General features: G+C 57.3%; 2 protein-coding genes across 2 annotated transcripts; one reads left to right on the plus strand and one right to left on the minus strand.

Annotated features, from left to right (window-relative positions):
• Window positions 1-1704: 1704 nt before the first annotated feature.
• drg1 (developmentally regulated GTP binding protein 1) lies at window positions 1705-8022 on the plus strand. The gene is made up of 9 exons (XM_086151664.1): window positions 1705-1880; window positions 3192-3315; window positions 3401-3576; window positions 3653-3722; window positions 3829-3998; window positions 5475-5605; window positions 5882-6049; window positions 6120-6242; window positions 7720-8022. Exons 1-9 carry the CDS (start codon window positions 1842-1844, stop codon window positions 7817-7819), a joined length of 1101 nt encoding a protein of 366 aa, XP_086007790.1. The 5' UTR covers window positions 1705-1841; the 3' UTR covers window positions 7820-8022.
• Window positions 8023-12308: 4286 nt separating this feature from the next.
• Window positions 12309-16467, minus strand: stard7 (StAR related lipid transfer domain containing 7). The gene is made up of 8 exons (XM_086151672.1): window positions 15673-16467; window positions 15436-15599; window positions 14831-14880; window positions 14638-14748; window positions 14476-14558; window positions 14258-14357; window positions 13799-13883; window positions 12309-13549 (listed from the first exon to the last, which is right to left on the minus strand). The coding sequence occupies exons 1-8, from the start codon at window positions 16047-16049 to the stop codon at window positions 13371-13373; spliced, it is 1149 nt and encodes a 382-aa protein (XP_086007798.1). The 5' UTR covers window positions 16050-16467; the 3' UTR covers window positions 12309-13370.
• Window positions 16468-18626: the final 2159 nt, after the last annotated feature.

Below are 18626 nucleotides of genomic sequence, written 5' to 3' on the forward strand. Positions count from 1 at the left end.
CGGAGCGGGCCTTAGGTTTAATGCATATACGTGGTAGGCTAGAAACCGCGTCGACTGCAGCGGAATCTTCGCAGAGCGCCCGCTAGAAGGACTTTTTTTGGAGGGGGGAGGCGAAGTTGCAGATAATTTAATCCTCTAGTCAGAAATGAATGCATCAAATCTGTACTTGCACTTAGTTTCTAATCAATGCACTTCCTAGCTGACTGGTGACGGGTTGCAGATGGAGAGCGGGAACGTGCGAGGCGTTTGCGCGCCGGTTCGTCACAGGATCGGCGGCTCGGGCTGGGCGGCCATGTCAAAACCCCATGTTTATGTTGATTTTCCGCAAAGAACCTCCATCTCCATTCCTACCGAGAAGCCCTGAGACCTCACGACTCGGGAGCCACGTCTCGCTGTGTCTCACCTCCCGTCCGTCCGCCCTCCGTGCTATTTATGCTCGCTGTCACCTCAGCTGGGAAACAACAACAACAACAACTTGCTAAAAACCATATCTACCTTTTAGAGAGAAAAAAAATCTACTATTTTTGTATATTGTGATGAGGACAAGCACACCTCCTGCAACAAATCAACCATGGATCTGGGAAATGACACACTCAGCATATCTAGCATGTGGTTAAAGATTCCTTGGACCGGAGTTAAGATACACACACACAGACACACAAACACACACACAGACACACACAGACACACACACACACACACACACACACACAGCTCTTCCGGTGGTTCGTCATGGATGGATTTCAACATATCAGATCTGGATTCCATGTTTTTGTTCCGTATCCTCTTTCATACACGTGGTCTCCATGCCAACGGAGTTTCAAGAAAACAAACTCTGACGAGGCCAACACTCTGTGATACTCTGAACTCGTGTACATCCATATGTGTGTGTCCATGGTGAGGTCGGCCGTGCGTCCAGCAGCAGCACGGGGCCCGAGGGTGCGGGGGTCTCCTCACGTCAGCAGCCGCGGTCGCCTTCAGCAGCGCCGAGTTACTTCAAGGGTGAACACAGAAACAAATATCCAGTCCAAGAAGCAACATAGAAACCAACGAGAGATTATATTGTATGCGACTTAAACAATAAAAAAGACAAAATACACTATTTGACTTTCTCTTCATTGTGTGAGGATTCTTATCGTGTGTAACTGGAGTTTAATGACCAAGTGAAAGAGCCAGTAATTATGTAAATAAATTGCTATTATAAAGGGGAAACCACCAAGATAAAACAAGGTTAAAAAAAAGCAGAACTGTGCTGTACTGTGACAGTAATAGTGTTACTTTGGTTCTGTGACAAACATCCGTAACCCGCTTTTTAAATGCAAATGTGCAGCCTCTGGTGACGCCGTTACTTTATTCTACAGGTCAAATTACCACATGAAGTACCTCTTTTTCTCACCCCTTTTTTTCTCCGAAATACACCCGTTTTAATAAATCCACTCACTTCAGGCTTTAATTGGGTTACAATACAAATAGAGAGAGGGTGTCCGAGTCCAGTCTGTGTGTCACTACTTCCGATACTCTATCTGAAAATAAATAGAATAACAACAAAAAACTTCGCCACTGGAAAACAATAACGCCACAGTTGCCTCTGGAAAATTAACAACCTGAAGGCGTCCGATCTGTGTTTGTCCTGTGAGTCAACCCGCGGGGCAAAGCTTCCCTTCTGCCAGGCACCCGTCGCTTCTCGCGAGATTTCCCGCGAAGAAGCGCTCAGATACATGCGTGGTGTAGAGCTGCGCGCCCCTCTCCGAAGAATCGGTTACTTGTCCTCCAGCTGAATGTGATTTTTTTTGTACCGCAGTTGTTCCCCACCTTGACTTTACACCAGAGCCTCTGCCATCATGAGCATACTCGCCAAAATCGCGGAGATCGAAAATGAGGTAAGGCGGAGGACCGCCGGGCTCCAGCGGTGAGTTCGTCACGTTGTTGCTAACCGCTAGCTGCCAATACTAGCATAGGTTAGCCGTGCTCCACCGGCCGGGCCTCGCCGGTAAAATAAAGTATTTTATTTTTGAGCTACAGTGTCAACTGGATTCGTGTTTTCAGGCCCGTTTCCTATTGAAAGTGCACAGTGCAACGGTTTATAGCTTACGGAGTGACAATACTGTGAGCGGCCGTGCCAAAGCTCGCATTGCTGTTTCTGACCGGCGCTAACTGTTAGCTGCTAGCTAGCTAGCTAGTTGCTAGCTAGCTAGCTGCTGCTGAGATGTGTTGACAAACCGCGGCTTCGTAACGAACGTCAGGAAGAACTCCTGACTCGTTTGGGTCCCGGATCACCTGAACCTTTCTCTTCGAGCTGTTACATCTCACCAGAGGGAAGAGGCACACGTCCCATCGGAAAGGTGTCCTCTGTAATTTTAGCGTTATGTAAACATACGTCTCGTTCAACTCACAGGTCAGATCAACAAACCTGGTTTCTTCAGCTGGAAGTCCTGGGCTTCGGTTATCATGTGTGGAGCCTCCAGAGCTCCACGGACAGTCCGAAGCTGAATGACTACCGATTAAAACGCTTTCAAAAGCGCTCATGCCGAACAAAGAATTTGTTTGGAGGTGTTTTTACATCACATTACAGTCATTGGGCACACACTCTTAACCAAAGTGACCTACAAGAAGTGCAGTTCAGTTACCTGGTCAACTTGTGACACAGAAACACATCTGGATTGTAGAAGAAAGGTGACACCAGAAGATTCAGCAGTGTTTCACAGTTGTTAACCTGGCGTGTCATCATCGATCAACAGATTCAGAGCAATCCGTCGCCGTGTTGGTAAATGTAGAGAACTAGTTTCAGACAATATTAGTTTCCATCTGTGGAGGGAGCATGTTCTCAGTGGGTTCTTTGAGGGTTCTCAGTGGGTTCCTCCCACAGACCCAAAGGGTGCAGGAGATTCCCGGAGGCCGGATCGAGGTAGTGACAGAGCGAGTGGTTGCGTGCGTGAGTCTGCTGCGACCTGTCAAGCACAACGACCGCTCCCACCCGGGACACGGGTGTAGACCGGGAACCGATGGGGGGCCCATCCCTATAAAAGCACAATGTATTTTGTATTGTCACAAGGAAAGACGTTTAATGGCCGTAAAGGGTCTGCAGCGGTCGTTTGCAGCCGCACAGAACCGGGTCAGACTCTGCCCGGAGCAGATACCTCTGAACCCCATGGTGCGGAGAGTGAACGCGGTGCCTTTGCTGTCCAACGCAGATGGCCAGGACACAGAGGAACAAGGCCACCGCCCACCACCTGGGTCTGCTCAAAGCCCGTCTGGCCAAGCTGAGGAGGGAGCTCATCACGCCCAAAGGAGGCAGCGGCGGCGGAACGGGAGAAGGTGAGCGCTTCCCCTCCGTCCCGTCTCCTCCCCGGGAACCCCGAGCCCGTCTGCTTCAAACAGCCGCCGTTCTCCTCGCTCCCAGGGTTTGACGTCGCAAAGACGGGCGACGCTCGTGTCGGCTTTGTGGGTTTTCCTTCGGTGGGGAAGTCCACGCTGCTGAGCAACCTGGCCGGGGTCTACTCGGAGGTGGCCGCCTACGAATTCACCACCCTCACGACGGTGCCCGGCGTCATCCGCTACAAAGGCGCAAAGATCCAGGTACGACCCGCGTGGCCACGTCCGCCCGCTGGAGAACACGGGCTCTTCCTCACACTCCTGGCCTTTGTCATCTCAGCTCCTGGATCTCCCTGGAATCATCGAGGGGGCCAAGGACGGGAAAGGACGAGGCCGGCAAGTCATCGCAGGTAACCGTGGAAGCGGGTTAGGCTTCTGCTTTTCTAAGGAGACGTCCACCGTGATCTTCATCACCCGTGTCCGACCTGCTCTGCTCCTCCCCACGCCTGTTTCCAGTTGCTCGGACCTGCAACCTCATCCTGATAGTGCTGGATGTGTTGAAGCCTCTGGTCCATAAGAAGCTCATCGAGCACGAGCTGGAGGGCTTCGGCATCCGACTCAACAAGCAGCCGCCCAACATCGGCTTCAAGAAGAAGGACAAGGGAGGCATCAACTTCACCGCCACGGTACGTCTCGGCGGGGACGCTCTAAAAATGGATGAGGGCGGGTCTTCTCACGCGAGATGAGTGGAGGAATCGGTCAAACGGCGATAGCGTCGATCTTCAGTGACGGCGAAGCCACCGATGGAGTTTTAGGACTTTACAAACCCTCATTTCAGGCAGAGGTGGCTCAAATGTTTGTCGTCTAAAAGTATTTGCAATGAAAGGAAGGAAGACTTGAGACGGTGGCGGAGGAGCTTGGACCTCCTGAAGATCATTTAGCAAGGTTCTAGAGGAGGGCAGAGCAGCAGGAGCAGCTTCCTGCTCCACCTGGGGTTTGATGAAGCACCGACCTGAACACCTCCGCTCCCTGCTCTCCTTACCCTGGAGTGCCACTGAGCAGAAGGTGGGAGGAGGTCAGCATGGCGTCCAGAGACTCGGCAGGCTAAGATTTAAAAAAGCCCAACTGTCCGGAGTGAAGGGGCAGTTGGTCCGAACAGCCCGGTTCCATCTGTGCTCGGGCTTTAGCGCCCTCCGCTGGTGGACGGCCGGGTCGGTTCCCCCGTAGAATGCATCTTCTGAATGGGATGGAGAGCTGCTTCAGAGGTCTCCGCTCTCTGATTAGGGTCACACACACACTCCGGCGGTGGGACCGGCGAGCAGATCACGTCAGGGGAGCGGCCTCGTAAAAAACAACTGTAAATAAAAGGGTTATTTGTGATGCGGGGCAGGTTTAATGGCAGCCGCGAGGCTTTTACTCTGCTCGTAAAGGTGGTGCTCTGGGAGCCGGCTTACTGTAAAAGGCTTTACATAAAGAGACGCGCCCTCTGTGGCTGCTGCAGGACGGAGGGGGGTTCCTCTGCAGCCGGAGAGGCCTACAGTCTCATCAGGACCCCCTCCCAGAAGTCACAGCTCTGTTACCAAGGAGAGTCCACAGCAGTTGATGAGGGACAGTTTCTCCTCCTGGTGAAATGTTGTACACGCTTGTAATAAACCTGTCTGGATGGTGTTCAGTCAACGGGCCGGGGTCTCTGCAGGGAGCCCCGGGGGTCTCTGGGTTGAATCCTGAGGCTAGGCAAAGCCTGTGGTCCGATGGTTGGACCTCCTGATGTGAGACAGGTGACTCCTCTGACGGATGGTGAGCATGGAGCTGTGCGGAGATGTTCTCCTCAGCAGATGTGCAGCAGTGGTTGCTGCTCAGTGCAGGCTGAGGTAGACGCAGGCCGAGGTAGATGCAGGCCGAGGTAGACGCAGGCCGAGGTAGACGCAGGCCGAGGTAGACGCAGGCCGAGGTAGATGCAGGCCACCATAGCAGCGGGGCGAGCAGAGCAGCACCCTCTGCTGGATCTGGGCGGGACCACATGTCATTAAGCTGCTTCCATTTATTGTGCTGCTGCAGAACGTCAGCATTTCATCAGTAAATGTGCTCTGCATTGACATCCCTCCTCCATCTCCACCCAACCCCCCTCCGCTCCTCCACCCAACCCCTCCCCCTGCCTGTAGTGCGCTCAAACCGAGCTGGATGCCGAAACGGTGAAGACGATCTTGGCAGAATACAAGATCCACAATGCCGACATCACCCTGCGCAGCGACTCCACCGCCGATGACCTCATCGACGTGGTGGAGGGGAACCGGTAAGAACCCCCTGACGAGACCTTCATGGCCTCCGCTACGTGCGCCGGGTCAACGTATTCGGTTCCCGGTAGGACACGGAAGCACACCTCTGAGAAGCTCCTCCTAGACGTTCTCCTAAAAGCAGCAGAAATACCGATAAGATTCTTGATCCTTGATAAGAATGCCGGTCTTATCGAAAGGTTTGATCATACCTGAGAGGACCACGCCGTCCAGGTGTGTCCGTCCTCCAGGCGGTCCGGGCCCGGACTCGCTGACGCCGCCTCTCGTCCGCTCAGGGTCTACATCCCTTGCATCTACGTGCTGAACAAAATCGACCAGATCTCCATCGAGGAGCTGGACATCATCTACAAAGTTCCCCACTGCGTTCCCATCTCGGCCCACCACCGCTGGAACTTCGACGACCTTCTGGAAAGGATGTGGGACTACCTGAGGCTGGTGAGAATGTAAGTGACAGGAGGCGTTCGGGCAGATGTTTGTTCTTTGAACCGCTCCTGACTCCTTGTCCATCTGCAGCTACACCAAACCCAAAGGACAGCTCCCGGACTACACGTCGCCCGTGGTCCTGCCTGACGGACGGACCTCGGTGGAGGACTTCTGCCTGAAGATCCACAAAAACCTCATCAAAGAGTTCAAGTAGTGAGTACCTGAGGCCGGCCGGTGGGTTCCGAGGGTCTCCGTCCTCTCCTCTGTGGGACAGGCTGATCTTGGAGCAGATCTCCGTCTGAAGGCCGGACGCAGCCGCAACCCTTTGCTCTTTGTCTCCTGAATATTCCTACTAAACTCCTTCCACGCGGTGCAAGCGGCGTGAAAAGACCTGAGCAGGACGCTCGGTGACCAAGGGAGGTCCGGAACTCGTGGAACCAGAAGAAACCGGGACCGGCGCCTCAGAGCTCTGTAAGGAACGTGCTCTCAAACACCTGCTACAATATGTCTGAATGCCCGGAGGAGAAGGCAGGCGGTTCTACCGGGACATCTGAGCGGAGAAGGTCCCTCCACCAGACGTCTCGCGGGTCCCTGCTGGGTCAGGCCTGTTCTGCGGTCACAAGGAATCAATAATCAATAAATGAAACCAGTCGCGGACGCTGGCAGAAGGTCTGACGGCTCCTCCCGGGGCAGCTCAGCACCAGGGGGGACGGTCTGGTCTCGGTCCTCCTCCCTCAGATGGTTCAGGCGGCTCGGGGCTGATGTCTGGCAGATGTTCTGTCACCTGGATGATGGTTCAGCTCTGCTTCATCTGAGGTTCAGAGCCTCACATTGCATCTGAAGACCAGGTCCTCGAACCTCTGGGGCCGTGTGGTTTCTTCGACAAAGACCGTCGGAGCTGCAGCAGTTCTGCTCCCAGACTCTTGTCGAGGCCCTGGAGATACAGGACCTCCGGCTCCGGGTAGAAATTTCCCTGCTCAGCGCTGGTGCCGCAGACTCCTTCAGCAGCAGCAGGAGATGAGCCGGGCTGGATGAAGGTGCCCCCGGCGACCAAAGCGGTGGTCACGTGACACTCCGTTAACTCCGTCACACGTCCAGCGTCTTCATGGCACACCAGGCATCATCTTCCCCCAGCAGGTGTCGGGCGAAGGGACCTCCTCCTCCTTACCGTCTTCAGAGACAGACAGTTTGCAGGTGTTTCCCGTCACGACCCCTTTGTTCCCTCGTCCTCTTCATTCACAGGACGAAGCTCCACCCTCCTCCCCCGGTGTCCCTAGAACATGGACCACGGGGGAACTCCAGCTGGTCCTTCAGCCCTCTGCAGACCCCCGAATGCGAGAAGGAACCTTGTAGAACCTGGAGGGGCCTCCGACGCCCTACGTCCTCTCTGGCCTCGGTCTTTGTGTCAACCTGCTTGTTTCTGCAGTTTGAGCTTTTTGTGATGAATGAAAGCCTGGAGGCACCAGAGGAGGAGCTTTGATTGAAAGGGACTGAGAAGATGCTTCGTCGTGAAGGTCGTCAATCACAGCTCATTAGCGCCGCTAAGCATCAGCATCTCGGGGGGAGGGGGAGGTGACAGGAGCCTTCAGGGGGGCTGAGGCACCGGGACAGGATGGAGAACCAGGGGGGGACACCTGGGTGGAGGAACCCGAGGAACCCGCTCACCTTCATTTCTTCTCTGTTCCTCCAGTGCGCTCGTCTGGGGATCATCGGTGAAACACAACCCTCAGAAGGTGGGCAAGGACCACGTGCTGGAAGACGAGGACGTCATCCAGCTGGTGAAGAAGTAAAAAGACTGCTTGAATTGGATGCATGTACACACACACACACACACACACACACACACACCACACCGGTATCACCACGTGTGTGGAGCTGCCCAGTATTTCCATGGGAGCATGTGTGAATGTGAGGAGCCAGCAGAGGAACCTGGAGGTCCTCCAGGCCCGGAACGCTTCATATTGAATATGAAAATAAAAGCCTCTGGAACAAAGTGTGTGTGCTTGGTGCTTCTCCTGGAGACGTTCCTCTGGACGCTCGACTCGGTCGACACGTCGGCCCGGCGCGACGGAGGCGCTGCGACTCTGAACCCCCTGAACCCTCTCACTGCGGCTGTGGGAGCGGCCGGTCCGGCAGCTTCCACCCAAGTGATTTACTTGACATTGATGATGAAGGCAGTTATTCACCCCCCCAGCAGCAGCGGCCACTCAGGGTAATCACTTCATTCACTCAGATGCAGTTTGGGGACTCCTGACTCCAGCTGTTCTCCACCAGCCCCGGACGCCATCTTGTGTCGGAGCGACTCAGACCGGGCAGAAGGCAGAAGGAGTGTTTTCAGGAGCTTCTCCCGGTGTTCTGAGGAGACCTCCATCGTGGCCGTGGCTCCGCGGCCTCCAGGGTTTCATAGAGCTTCATCGGGCAGGAAGGTTCTACCCGCCTTTCCCCGGGGACTGTGTTCCCATCACACTAACTGTTGAATAACCGGTGGGTTTGAGCAGCGTCTCGCTCCAAACACCCCGTCAGCCCGCCGGCTCGCGGCCAGAGAGCCGCCGGTCGCTGGTTTCCACCGTTGGTTCTCAGCGTTTGCCACGAGGAGACGGAGGGACGCCGATGTTTGGACCTGCTGCAGCTGTGTTTCCCCGAAGGCCGAGGCCCCTCTGGGAGCTGCAGCGTCCAGGGTCCTTCCCTGCGAAGGCGGCGGCTCCTCGGACGCTGTCTGCCCTCCCCCCCCTCCCCGCTGTAAATTATAGCAGCACTTTAGCTAATGAAAGAGTTGAGGAGCGGCACTAATAAAAGCCATTTAGTGAATAAAGCACTTCCCCCTCTAACAAAATTAAAGAAACTACCATTTAGAGTGGGAGGACTCTGTATTAATATTTATGAAATGCGGAACCCGGACCCCCTCCTTCCTCCTGCTCCTCCCCCTCCTCCTCAAACCCACGTCCAATCCCAGGCCGACCAAGTCGTCCTCGCCCGTGCACCTATCCTGAGAGAAGATCCCCACCCCTCCTGGCTGGAAGGAGGGGCAGGAGACGGGGACTTGAAGGGTGCTGAGGACGCAGCCGGGACAGTCTGTCTCCAGGAGAGCAAGCTGGAGGATCCCGAGGCTGAGCGGAGCTCCTCCGGGCTGCCGCCGGGCGCCCCGTCCCGACGCCGGCGTCCCGCCCCGCCCCGCCCGACGCCGGGCCGGCGGACGGAGAGGTGGGTGGTTCGGTTCTCGATTTGAAAAGAAAAGTCGGTTTCACTTTGCCGTGCGGCAGCAGACGGTCCTCCGGCCGGGGCGAAGGAGAAGGTTCCGGGGCCGACCTCGACCCCCGGCTCCTGCGCCGTCACCTTCTCACGTTCTAGATTTCTTGCAGGTCTTGGTCCCCGAGCCGGAAGCCCGGAGACGTCGGGTAGCCGGACGATCGCCGGAGAACGGAGGTAAGGGTTCGTCCCCGTGTGTCGCAATCACCCGTCCCCAGGAAAGAGACCCATCCCGCCGTCCCGCCACTCACGTCCAACCCATGTCCCTCACGAACACTCTCATTGTTCGCCGTTCCAAGTCACCTCCGCCCTCCGTCTCCACCCAAACTCCACCCGGCGGCGGCGGCGGGGGCCGGGGCTTTCTCCTGGTGCATTAAGACGCATCGGTAATTTCATCTCTCAGAGTGGGGCAGGACCACGGTTTAAGTAGATTATTGTGCCGTGGCCATAAGACGTCCCCGGGGACTTGGAGGAGACGGGTGCGGGGGTGGCGGGGCGGAGAAGGTAACAAGATTGTGGGATCTTCAGGAGAAACGACGCTTTTAGCCCAAAGGCGTCCCGAAGCTTGACATTGAGCTCGGCGACCTCGGGGACAGTTAGAGGCGGGGGGGGGGCAACACGACCCCGCTGGTCCGGACCGCCCCGGCGTGGACGGGCCGAACCAACCTCCACGTAGTCTTAGACAACTGGGGGGAAACGTTGCCAGAAGGCACCGCGCGTGGCGGAACCGTCCAAATTGTGTTTCCATCGATCCGCTCCGCCATCGTCCGATCGGACCTTCTCCGATGGCCCAGACGTTCTGCGATCCAGGTTCACGAGGGCGAAGCGGACGGGTCGTGGCGTTGGTCCTGCTCCTGGGTGGAGTCCTGCGGGGCGTGAGGACGTGCGGGCGGGGGGGTTTGACGCAGGGCGGGCGCCGCCCTTTTCCCCGCAGTGAGAAGAGGCAGATGTTTGCTTCACGTCTGCAGATGCTCTTTTGTCATCGCCGGTCCGGAACCCATACCTCGGTCTTCTGGTAGCGGTCCTGCCGTCCGGTGCCGGCGCAGGTCTGAGGGAGCGAGATCTCGGGTTTTCTGTCTTCAGGAGGAGGATTCGCCACGGGTCATCTGAGTGACCAGATCCTGCCCCGTCCCCCTCCGTCCCCCTCCGTCCCCCTCCGTCCTCCTCCCGAGGAACCTCCGTCAGCCGCTCCAGGACCAGCCGGACCTCCTGCCGGACCGCGCTTTGCCCGGGACCCCATTGTGCTTGATCTAACCATGCAGTGTCTCCTGTCCATGGTTGTGCCAAGCACCTTGGAGCCTTGCGAGCACCTTCTGCCTCCAGCCCTGCTCCAGGACCACGGACACTCCCTCCTCTGCATCCGCTGAGGTCCATTGTCTCCTGCAGGCTGTGTGCAATAAAGATCTTCTGAGCTCCCCGGTGTGTTTTCCTGACTCTTTTCTTCAGCCCTGAGTGAAGACCAGCCATGAAACAAAGATAAGGTGGGGGGTCTGTTGGCGGAGGTGGTGGTGGAGGTGGAGGTGAAGGTGGTGGTGGTGGAGGTGGAGGTGGGGGGGATCTCTAGGGGCCACAGAGATTCATGACCAGAAGGCGGTGATCTTCTGCAGGAGACTTGGCACATCTGTGAACACTATCAATTAGACTAAGTGCTCGGCCATCTTTAGTGTAGGCGATAACGGGCGGCCCAGAGGTCACGTTACAAACGTGGACTCTGAAGACGGCGCTCGATAAATCAGCCCGGAGACGCTGCGTAATCCTGCGGTCGCCTTAATGTCCCGCGACCGGGAGGAACCTCCTCCGGCTCAGGACCCACAAATCATGACCGAGACAATAAAAGGGGCCGGCGATGAACCGGCTCCTCTGGTCCGGTCCTTCTCCATGAGACCGACTCCGAGCTGAATGTCGCCGCGGGGTTTTGAGCAGCACCCGGAACAATGAGCGCCCCGGACCGGCCCCCAAAATAAGACCTGGTCCGGACTCTGAAACGAAGACCGGACCTTCGCTCCCTCGGATGAGGTCGGCCGCGGCTCTTTCTTTTCGTGTTCAAAGGAGGCCACGGACGGGACGGCCTCTGACCTTTGACCCCGCAGACGGTTTACCCCGATCCCACCTTCGGTCTCCTGATCGCCGGGGCGAAGGGACGGGGAATCGGGGCCCCGGTCTCACGGCCGCCCGGCTCCAAGAAGCTTCCAGGTTCTGTCTCTGTGGAGTTCTGATCTTCTCCTCATCACCTCCTGCTCACCCGAGGATCTCCATCTTCCTCCCGCAGCTCATAAAGACTCCAAATTGTCCAGGCCAGGCTCAGTGATTGGCTGACCGGCCCGGTTAAGCCCCGCCTCTTCCGCCTGTGATCGGCGGCCCGAGAAGCCGATCGGGTGATCGATGCTGGAGATGCAGATGGAGATGCAGATGGAGATGGAGATGGAGATGCAGATGGAGATGGAGATGGACGGACGGCGTCAGGCTCGCTGTCACGCGGCGACGTCTTTCCTCTTTCCAGCCCCGCCTGACTTCCATCAGCTGTCAGACGTCAGGAGACGTGGAGTGGGTGTGGGTGTGGAGGACACACGGCCGGCGCTCGGTGCTTCTCCTCGCAGTCGGGACGTCCACGCATGGATTCCCGCAGGAGGCCTTCCTGTGCGGAGGCCCCGCGTCCCCCCGTGTGTGTGCGGGTTCCTCCCAAATGCGGGAGGATCAGATGTGTGGAGGAGAGCGTTCGGCGTCTTCGGCCGCCGAGTTCTTGTGACGACGTTCGTCCCGCGACGCTCCACGTCAGCCAGAGGCCCACGGGCGGGACGCGGGGAGCCCGGTTGTGGCGGGAAGGCGGAGGGTCGCGGGTGTGCGGCCGGACCCGCCATCTGTCCCGCCTCCCGTCCAAACGCAGCTGGGACGGAGCAGGACGAGTGTAGTAATGAAAGGATGAGTATCAGTCCGAAGACCTCGAGCAATTATTGACAAAAACCCTTTGTGTTCCATTGATCATCTATAGATATGATCGGTTCCAGCCGGTCGGCGGGAGAAATCAGACTTGTGTTTGATCAACAGTTCCATTTTATTGACCAATAAAACCAGACGCATTTCGCACAGCCGTTTCCACAGTGACCCCGCGACCCCGGCCTCCGGACCAGAACACGCCAGCGGGCGTCAGGCTCACATTGGCGGGAAGCAGGAGCCAATCATCTGGTCTCCTCTGACCTCAGCGACCGGTCCTCACATCCTGCGCCGCCACCAGACGGTCGACGGCAAGAAAACGTCAAAAATGGCAACGGGTCAGACGGTGAGGGGACAGGAGACACGGAGGAAGCTGTGGATCCGTCACCGGAGAAGGTCCATCTGGAGCTGGACGTGTGGGCTGTAAACTGATCTTTATTCAGGCGCCGTGGAGGCAGTACATTCATGAGACCCCCCACTGCTGAGAAACAACCGGACCTGTGAAGACGTTCAGAAGACAAACACAAAGCGCGGGGCCTCCAGAACGTGCACGGCTTCTCCTGAGGCTCTGCCAACATTCAGGAACGCAAGGAGCACCTCGTACTCCGGGGAGACTCGTACAACGGTGAGGAACAACCCAAAGGTCAGGGTCGTATCTGAGAGGGCTTAGGAGGCGCTGTGAGGATCAGAGGTTGTTTAGAAGACACTGCCCCCCCATGCTGAAGGACCGGTTTATCTCCAGCAGGCTGTCAGTCAAGGCAGGTGGTGTCAGAGTGCACGCGCACACACACACATGCACACACACACACACACGCACACGGAGCAGGGTGGTGGTGGAGGTGGATCCACCAAGCCCTGCTGAGATGAAGATCCATGAAATGGCGAGGAGCGTGGAGGCCTGGCTCCTCCTGGCGCTGAGCAGGAGTTCAGCTCTGACTCCGCACACACAAACACACACACACACACACACTCACATTATTCACATTTTGACTACGTGAGCAAAGATGGGGACAAAAAAGAAGCGTCTCCGTGGCAACAGAGCACCAGAAGGTCCATCACGTCCAGGGCTCAGTTGGGTCAGAGCGAGGGCTGCCGCCTCCGACGGCGCACGGACGGACGCGTCTGCACAAGACGGCGGAGGAGACGACCCGCAGGACGCCGGCCTCAGGCGTACATCTGGCCTGAGGCGCCGGCGCGCTGGGCTTCCCCCGCCAGACGCTCCTGGTTCAGCGGGCGCCCGGAATCGCCGGACTTGATGACGCCGGCGTAGTCGTAGATCCCCACCTCCAGGTTCTTGGCCTTCAGAGCAGCGGCGTGAAGCTTCTCCAGGAAGTCGGGCATTCCTGCAGGCAGAGGAATGAAGAACTCCGTTCAACTGGGGTTCCTGGGCAGACGGCACTCTGGAACCAGTGATCCAGGTGTTCAAGATGTTCCTGCCTCACACCTTCTCTGCATCTACCCTCTGAAAGCCTGACTTCCTGCTCTCCTTTCACAGAGGTGACCTTCCGGCCGCTCCACACGGAGACGTTGACATATCTGTGAGCGAGCCCGGGGTCACGCGTTCCGCTTCCACGGGCGCAGGGAGAACTTACCGCTGGACACCATCCAGCTGACGCAGTAGCGAGGAAAGACGGTCTGAGGGTCGTCGCTGTAGGTCAGCAGGTAATCGAAGCCGTTCTGGGGAAGCAAAGCAAAGCGGACGTCGGGCGGCTCAAAGTCTGTCCTGGACTGAGAAGCGGCCGCGGGTCAAGCACACGCAGAAAACGCAGAACGGATTAAGTTCGAATCCCTGCCGCGATCATCGGTCTGTTTCGGGACGAAGGTCCGAATCCCGGCGTTCAGCTCTACAGCGTGCCATCGGATCGGACGGACACGTTCCGCTCATCACTCGAGAACCTCGACTGCTGGAACGAATACCGCATCGCCGTTCCAGGTCACCCTGAAGGAACCCGGGGGTGCTACCAGACAAGAACCCCCGCCTGGAGGTCTGCGTGGAGGAGCGGCGGCTCCGACGACCTCTACCTCAAATCCTCTGAAGCTTCTGCACGCACCTCGTCGAAGGACGTGTGGGGGCGGATGACCATCTTGGACTGGTAGGAGTGGACCCTCACGAACTCCTGGGTCTCCGGGACCCGGGGGTGCTGCACGGCTCTGCGCGGGAACAACACAGCAGACCGGTCAGCCTGGAGGGCCTCCCAGCAGACCTCCCAGCAGACCTCCCAGCAGACCTCCCAGCAGACCTCCCAGCAGACCTCCCAGCAGACCCCACCTGGACACCAGCACCATCAGGTTGTTTTCCACGTCCACGTCGTAGCGCCGCACGTACACGTAGTCCCTCGAGTACATGGGATACTGTGGGAAGGGGGGGGGGTCACGGTGAGCGTGGGACCTCCGAGGCTGGAGAACAAACTACAAGCGTACGGGAACTCACGGGGAAGTGCGTGGCCCAGTGAACCACCTCAGAGCCCGAGCCCGTGTCCCGGTCCACCACCTCCAGCTTGATCACCAGAGAGTCCCACTTCTTGCGGTACTCCGTGTCCAACTGAAGGGTTCAAGATAGCAGATAGTTGTCTGGGGAGGGAGGGGGCGCTTTAAATCCTTCGACCCGGAGGAGGAATCCATACCTGGACGTTGAAGAACTGCCTCGGCGTCACGTCGTTGTAGGAGCCCAGCACTGCAGGGGGAAGCAAACCTGAGGTGAGGAACCACAACCCTACTAGAACCACCCGCTGCTTCCCCCTCCACCAGCTCTCTGCAGGTCACACGCACTTCGGATCATTCAAACTACATTTAATGGCAGCCGGATCACGGTCCAGCGGAGAGTCAACTGAAGACGATCAAGACGTGACGTGTAACTAGTGAGGTGCAGAGGCGGCGGTAGCGCAGGTGCAACCTCAGACTGCCATCAGTCAGTAACCCTAACCCTGATGTACGACAGCAGTCTGGACGTTCATTCACGTGTCGTGTCCTGAGCCTGTTTATCTATTTAATCCTCCTCGTTGTCATTGCATTCTCAGCCCGCGTATCACCTTGTCGGTGTCATTCTGTTGGCCATCTTTATCGTACTTGTTATTGTCGTTCTATTATTAGTGTATTCTATTTGTGTTTATTGTTGTGCTGCTGTAACAAAGGAATTTCCCCTATGGAGATTAACAAAGTGTTCTCTTAAGTGTGGCACTGGAAGTCATGTGCCCTGGGCATGTGTGTGTGTGTGTGTGCGCGCTCTGACCTCTGTACTCGTAGAGGTGAGTGTTGGCGATGGGCCGCTTCCACACCCTGAAGTCCCTCTTCTCCACCACCACCTCCCAGCCCGGCTCGGCCTGCTCCGAGGGCCTGTCGGCGGGGGTTCCGGCGGGCCTGGCGGCCTCCAGCGCCTGGAGCTCCAGGCCACACCTGCACACACCAGGAGAGCCGGGTCAGAGTGGGCCTCTCGCCGTGCGATTTGCTGCGCGTTTCCGCCACGGACCTGTGGATCTCCTCGTCCTGGATCTTCTCGTTGTCCCACATGAAGACGCCGGCCAGGGCCGCCAGCAGCCTGCCGGCGGGGGCCTGCCTACCGCGGAGCCGGCGCCATATGCTTCCGGCCAGCGTCCAGCGGGCCCGCTCGGAGTACAGCTCGGAGTAGAGCTCGGCGACCTGCGCGGCCCTGCGGAGCCGCTGGCCCGTCACGAAGCCGCAGTGGTCCGCGAACATGGAGAGCCAGCAGCTCCTCCGGGGGCCGAGCAGCGCCCTCTGCAGCCAGGCCCGCAGCGGGCCCGGCCACGGAGCCTCCCCCGCCGGCCGGACGAGCCAGCGCCGCAGCCTCGCCGCGGAGAGGATCCGCCGGGGAACGGAGCCGAGCATGGCGGCGGCGGCGGCGGCGGCAGGGGCGCGACGCGGATGCGCGGGGACGGCGACGCGAGCAGCGGACTACCGGTAGCCGCAGCGGCGGGACGAGGATCGGACGCCTCGGCGTCGGAAGCGCTCGTCCACGGCGGAGGCCGTGGGTTGCACCACGCTGACTCGCGGACACGAGATGCGCGCTAACGCTAGCGAGAAGGGGAGCTACAACCGGCGGCAGGCGGTGCTCCGCTCCTCGGACGGGGAGCTTCCGGAAGAGACGCGCGGCGTCTGGACGTCGAGGCCGACACCGGAGCCGACGGGCGGGCTGGACCTTCTCGGAGGAGCCGACGGGCGGCCGGAGCTTCTCGGAGGAGCCCACGACCCTGCGGACCCCGGACACAACAGGCCATTTGACCTCGTCTTCAACACGCCCACCCGGAAGTTCCGCCCCCAGCCCAGGAAACGGAGCCTCATTGGTCGGTGGCTCTCGGTCGAGGAGCGTGATTGGCCGGAGGCGGGCGCAGGGCCGCCAGCACGTCCGCCCGCCGGGCTGCTTGACGGGACAAACACACCCTGATGTCAAGAGTCGCGCTGAAATATGTGCAACATGTCTTTCAGAAATTGTTCATTTCTTTACACGAGCATCAAATTTCCGATAAAAAACACAAAACCAAAAGTATGACAATCAAGCGTTTTTGGTCATTGCTGTCTTGTCGTAATCAAAGCGCCGGTCTGCAGGACAAGGTGAACCCAACCTCGCTTTGCGGACGTCCTTGTGTGCGCCATCAGCGGAAAGGCAGTCCGAGCTTCCTCCGCCAGAGACCGCTGTTCATCCATCAACCAGAGCTCTGTTTGAGGGAAGGACCTTCATCTTCATCGGGACATAAAAGGCCCTGCGCTTGTCCAACAAAAGTTCTTATGGTATGATATAACACATAAAGTGATACTACTTGTACTTATGAGGATGGGGTTGGAGGGAGGAGGTTCGCGGTGATGACCCCTGAAGGCAGTCGCCCAAAGGACAAGAAGAAGATTGTACGATGAGAAGAAGATTGTACGATGAGAAGAAGATTGTACGATGAGAAGAAGATTGTACGACGTCGCGTGCCGTAGGCGTCGGCGACGAGTCATCAGGAGGTCACCTTTCCACGGAAAAGTCTCCAGCGACATTCCCTAACCGATCTCGATTTGTACTGAAACCCTCTGGCCAAGAGGAGGCCATTGTTGTTTTCATTCAGCCCCCCATCTGTGAAACCTGGAGGTCTTCAAAGATGAGTCCTCAGCTGTGTCACATTTCACCACAGAGTCAATTATTTTATCAAATTATGTCGAATGTGACCTTTCACATCGGCAGATGGACTCAAGACTCCTCCATCTGTTATTCATGGCAGCCAACGAAGCAAATACTTCATTCGGCCCAGGAGCCCATGTTTGCTCCACTCCACCGATATTATTCTGCCTTCTGTGCTGCCGCCGCTGTTCGTGAAGCATCATAAGACCACGGGCCGAGATGGTCTCCAAGAGCCTTGTGCAAAAACACGTGGGTCTGTTTCGGTTTATTTTTCTGTAGGCTAAAGGAAATAAAATCACACAGCGGCCTAGTTTCCCCGAGTCCTGGTGCTGATGGAATTACTCATACCGCATGCCTCCTTGGACAAAGGCTAATTACATTGGGCCAGATGTTTGACCAGATAAGTCCATATAAAGCGAGGGATGCTCAGAAGGATTAGCCTTCTCCGTACCGCGCTGTCGCGTCGGAAGCAAACTTTATCCGATGGTTTTTGACTTTATTCGCTCAGTTACAGAAGCAGTTGGAACGGCGCAGTGTTTTCCAGCCCACAGCCCACGTCGTTCGCACCGCGCACGTCCATAAGGTCAGGAATGAATAAGTGTGCGAACAGAAAGAAAATAAAGAACGATTAAATCATTTGATATCACATTGTATCACGGTGATTCACTTGTGAAATAACCTTCGCTTAAAACTAGCGGCGCAATAGGTTGGCGTTTGAACCATTTCTGCGTGGATGAACACATAGAGCGGGGAGTGCAGTGAGGTTTCCCAGCAACGGCGGATTCAGCAAACAAATGTCCCGGTGTTTCCATCACAGAGCCGTTTGGGACATGAGAAGAAGTCTCCGACCAGAGGCCAGACCTTGTTCAGAGTTCTAGAGGCGGCCTTGGCTTTTCATTGGAAAGAGCAAATGGTAGATCTGGAGGTGAATCTTTCTGGAGGTCAAACATGTCAGCGCTTCCTCCGCTCCACCCCTGGAGTGTGTGGGTCTTCTTGACCTTGCAGAGGGAGGGGATCGATGGCGGTGATTGCTATTCTATTTCACCTTCTCGCTCTTCGAAAGCGTCTCAATATCGATAACCACCGGCGTGGACGTCCCCTTTCACACACACGCGCACACGCACTGTTGACGTCAGATTTACGCGAACTCGTCGTGAGCGGAAGTCGGTCCCGGTACCGGAGGGCGCGGACGTGAACCGCGCAAGAACACCGGTTCCGCGGCGTGGGGTGCCGTGATTCGAAGGCCTCACACGTCACGCCGCGCGGCGTGTCGGTTCCGTCCGGCCGCCTCGGAAACAAGATGTCGC

The sequence above is a fragment of the Fistularia commersonii genome, chromosome 9 (genome assembly GCF_037954325.1).
Source record: "Fistularia commersonii isolate RoL2024-O1a breed Wild chromosome 9, RoL_Fcom_v1.0, whole genome shotgun sequence".
NCBI lineage: Eukaryota > Metazoa > Chordata > Actinopteri > Syngnathiformes > Fistulariidae > Fistularia > Fistularia commersonii.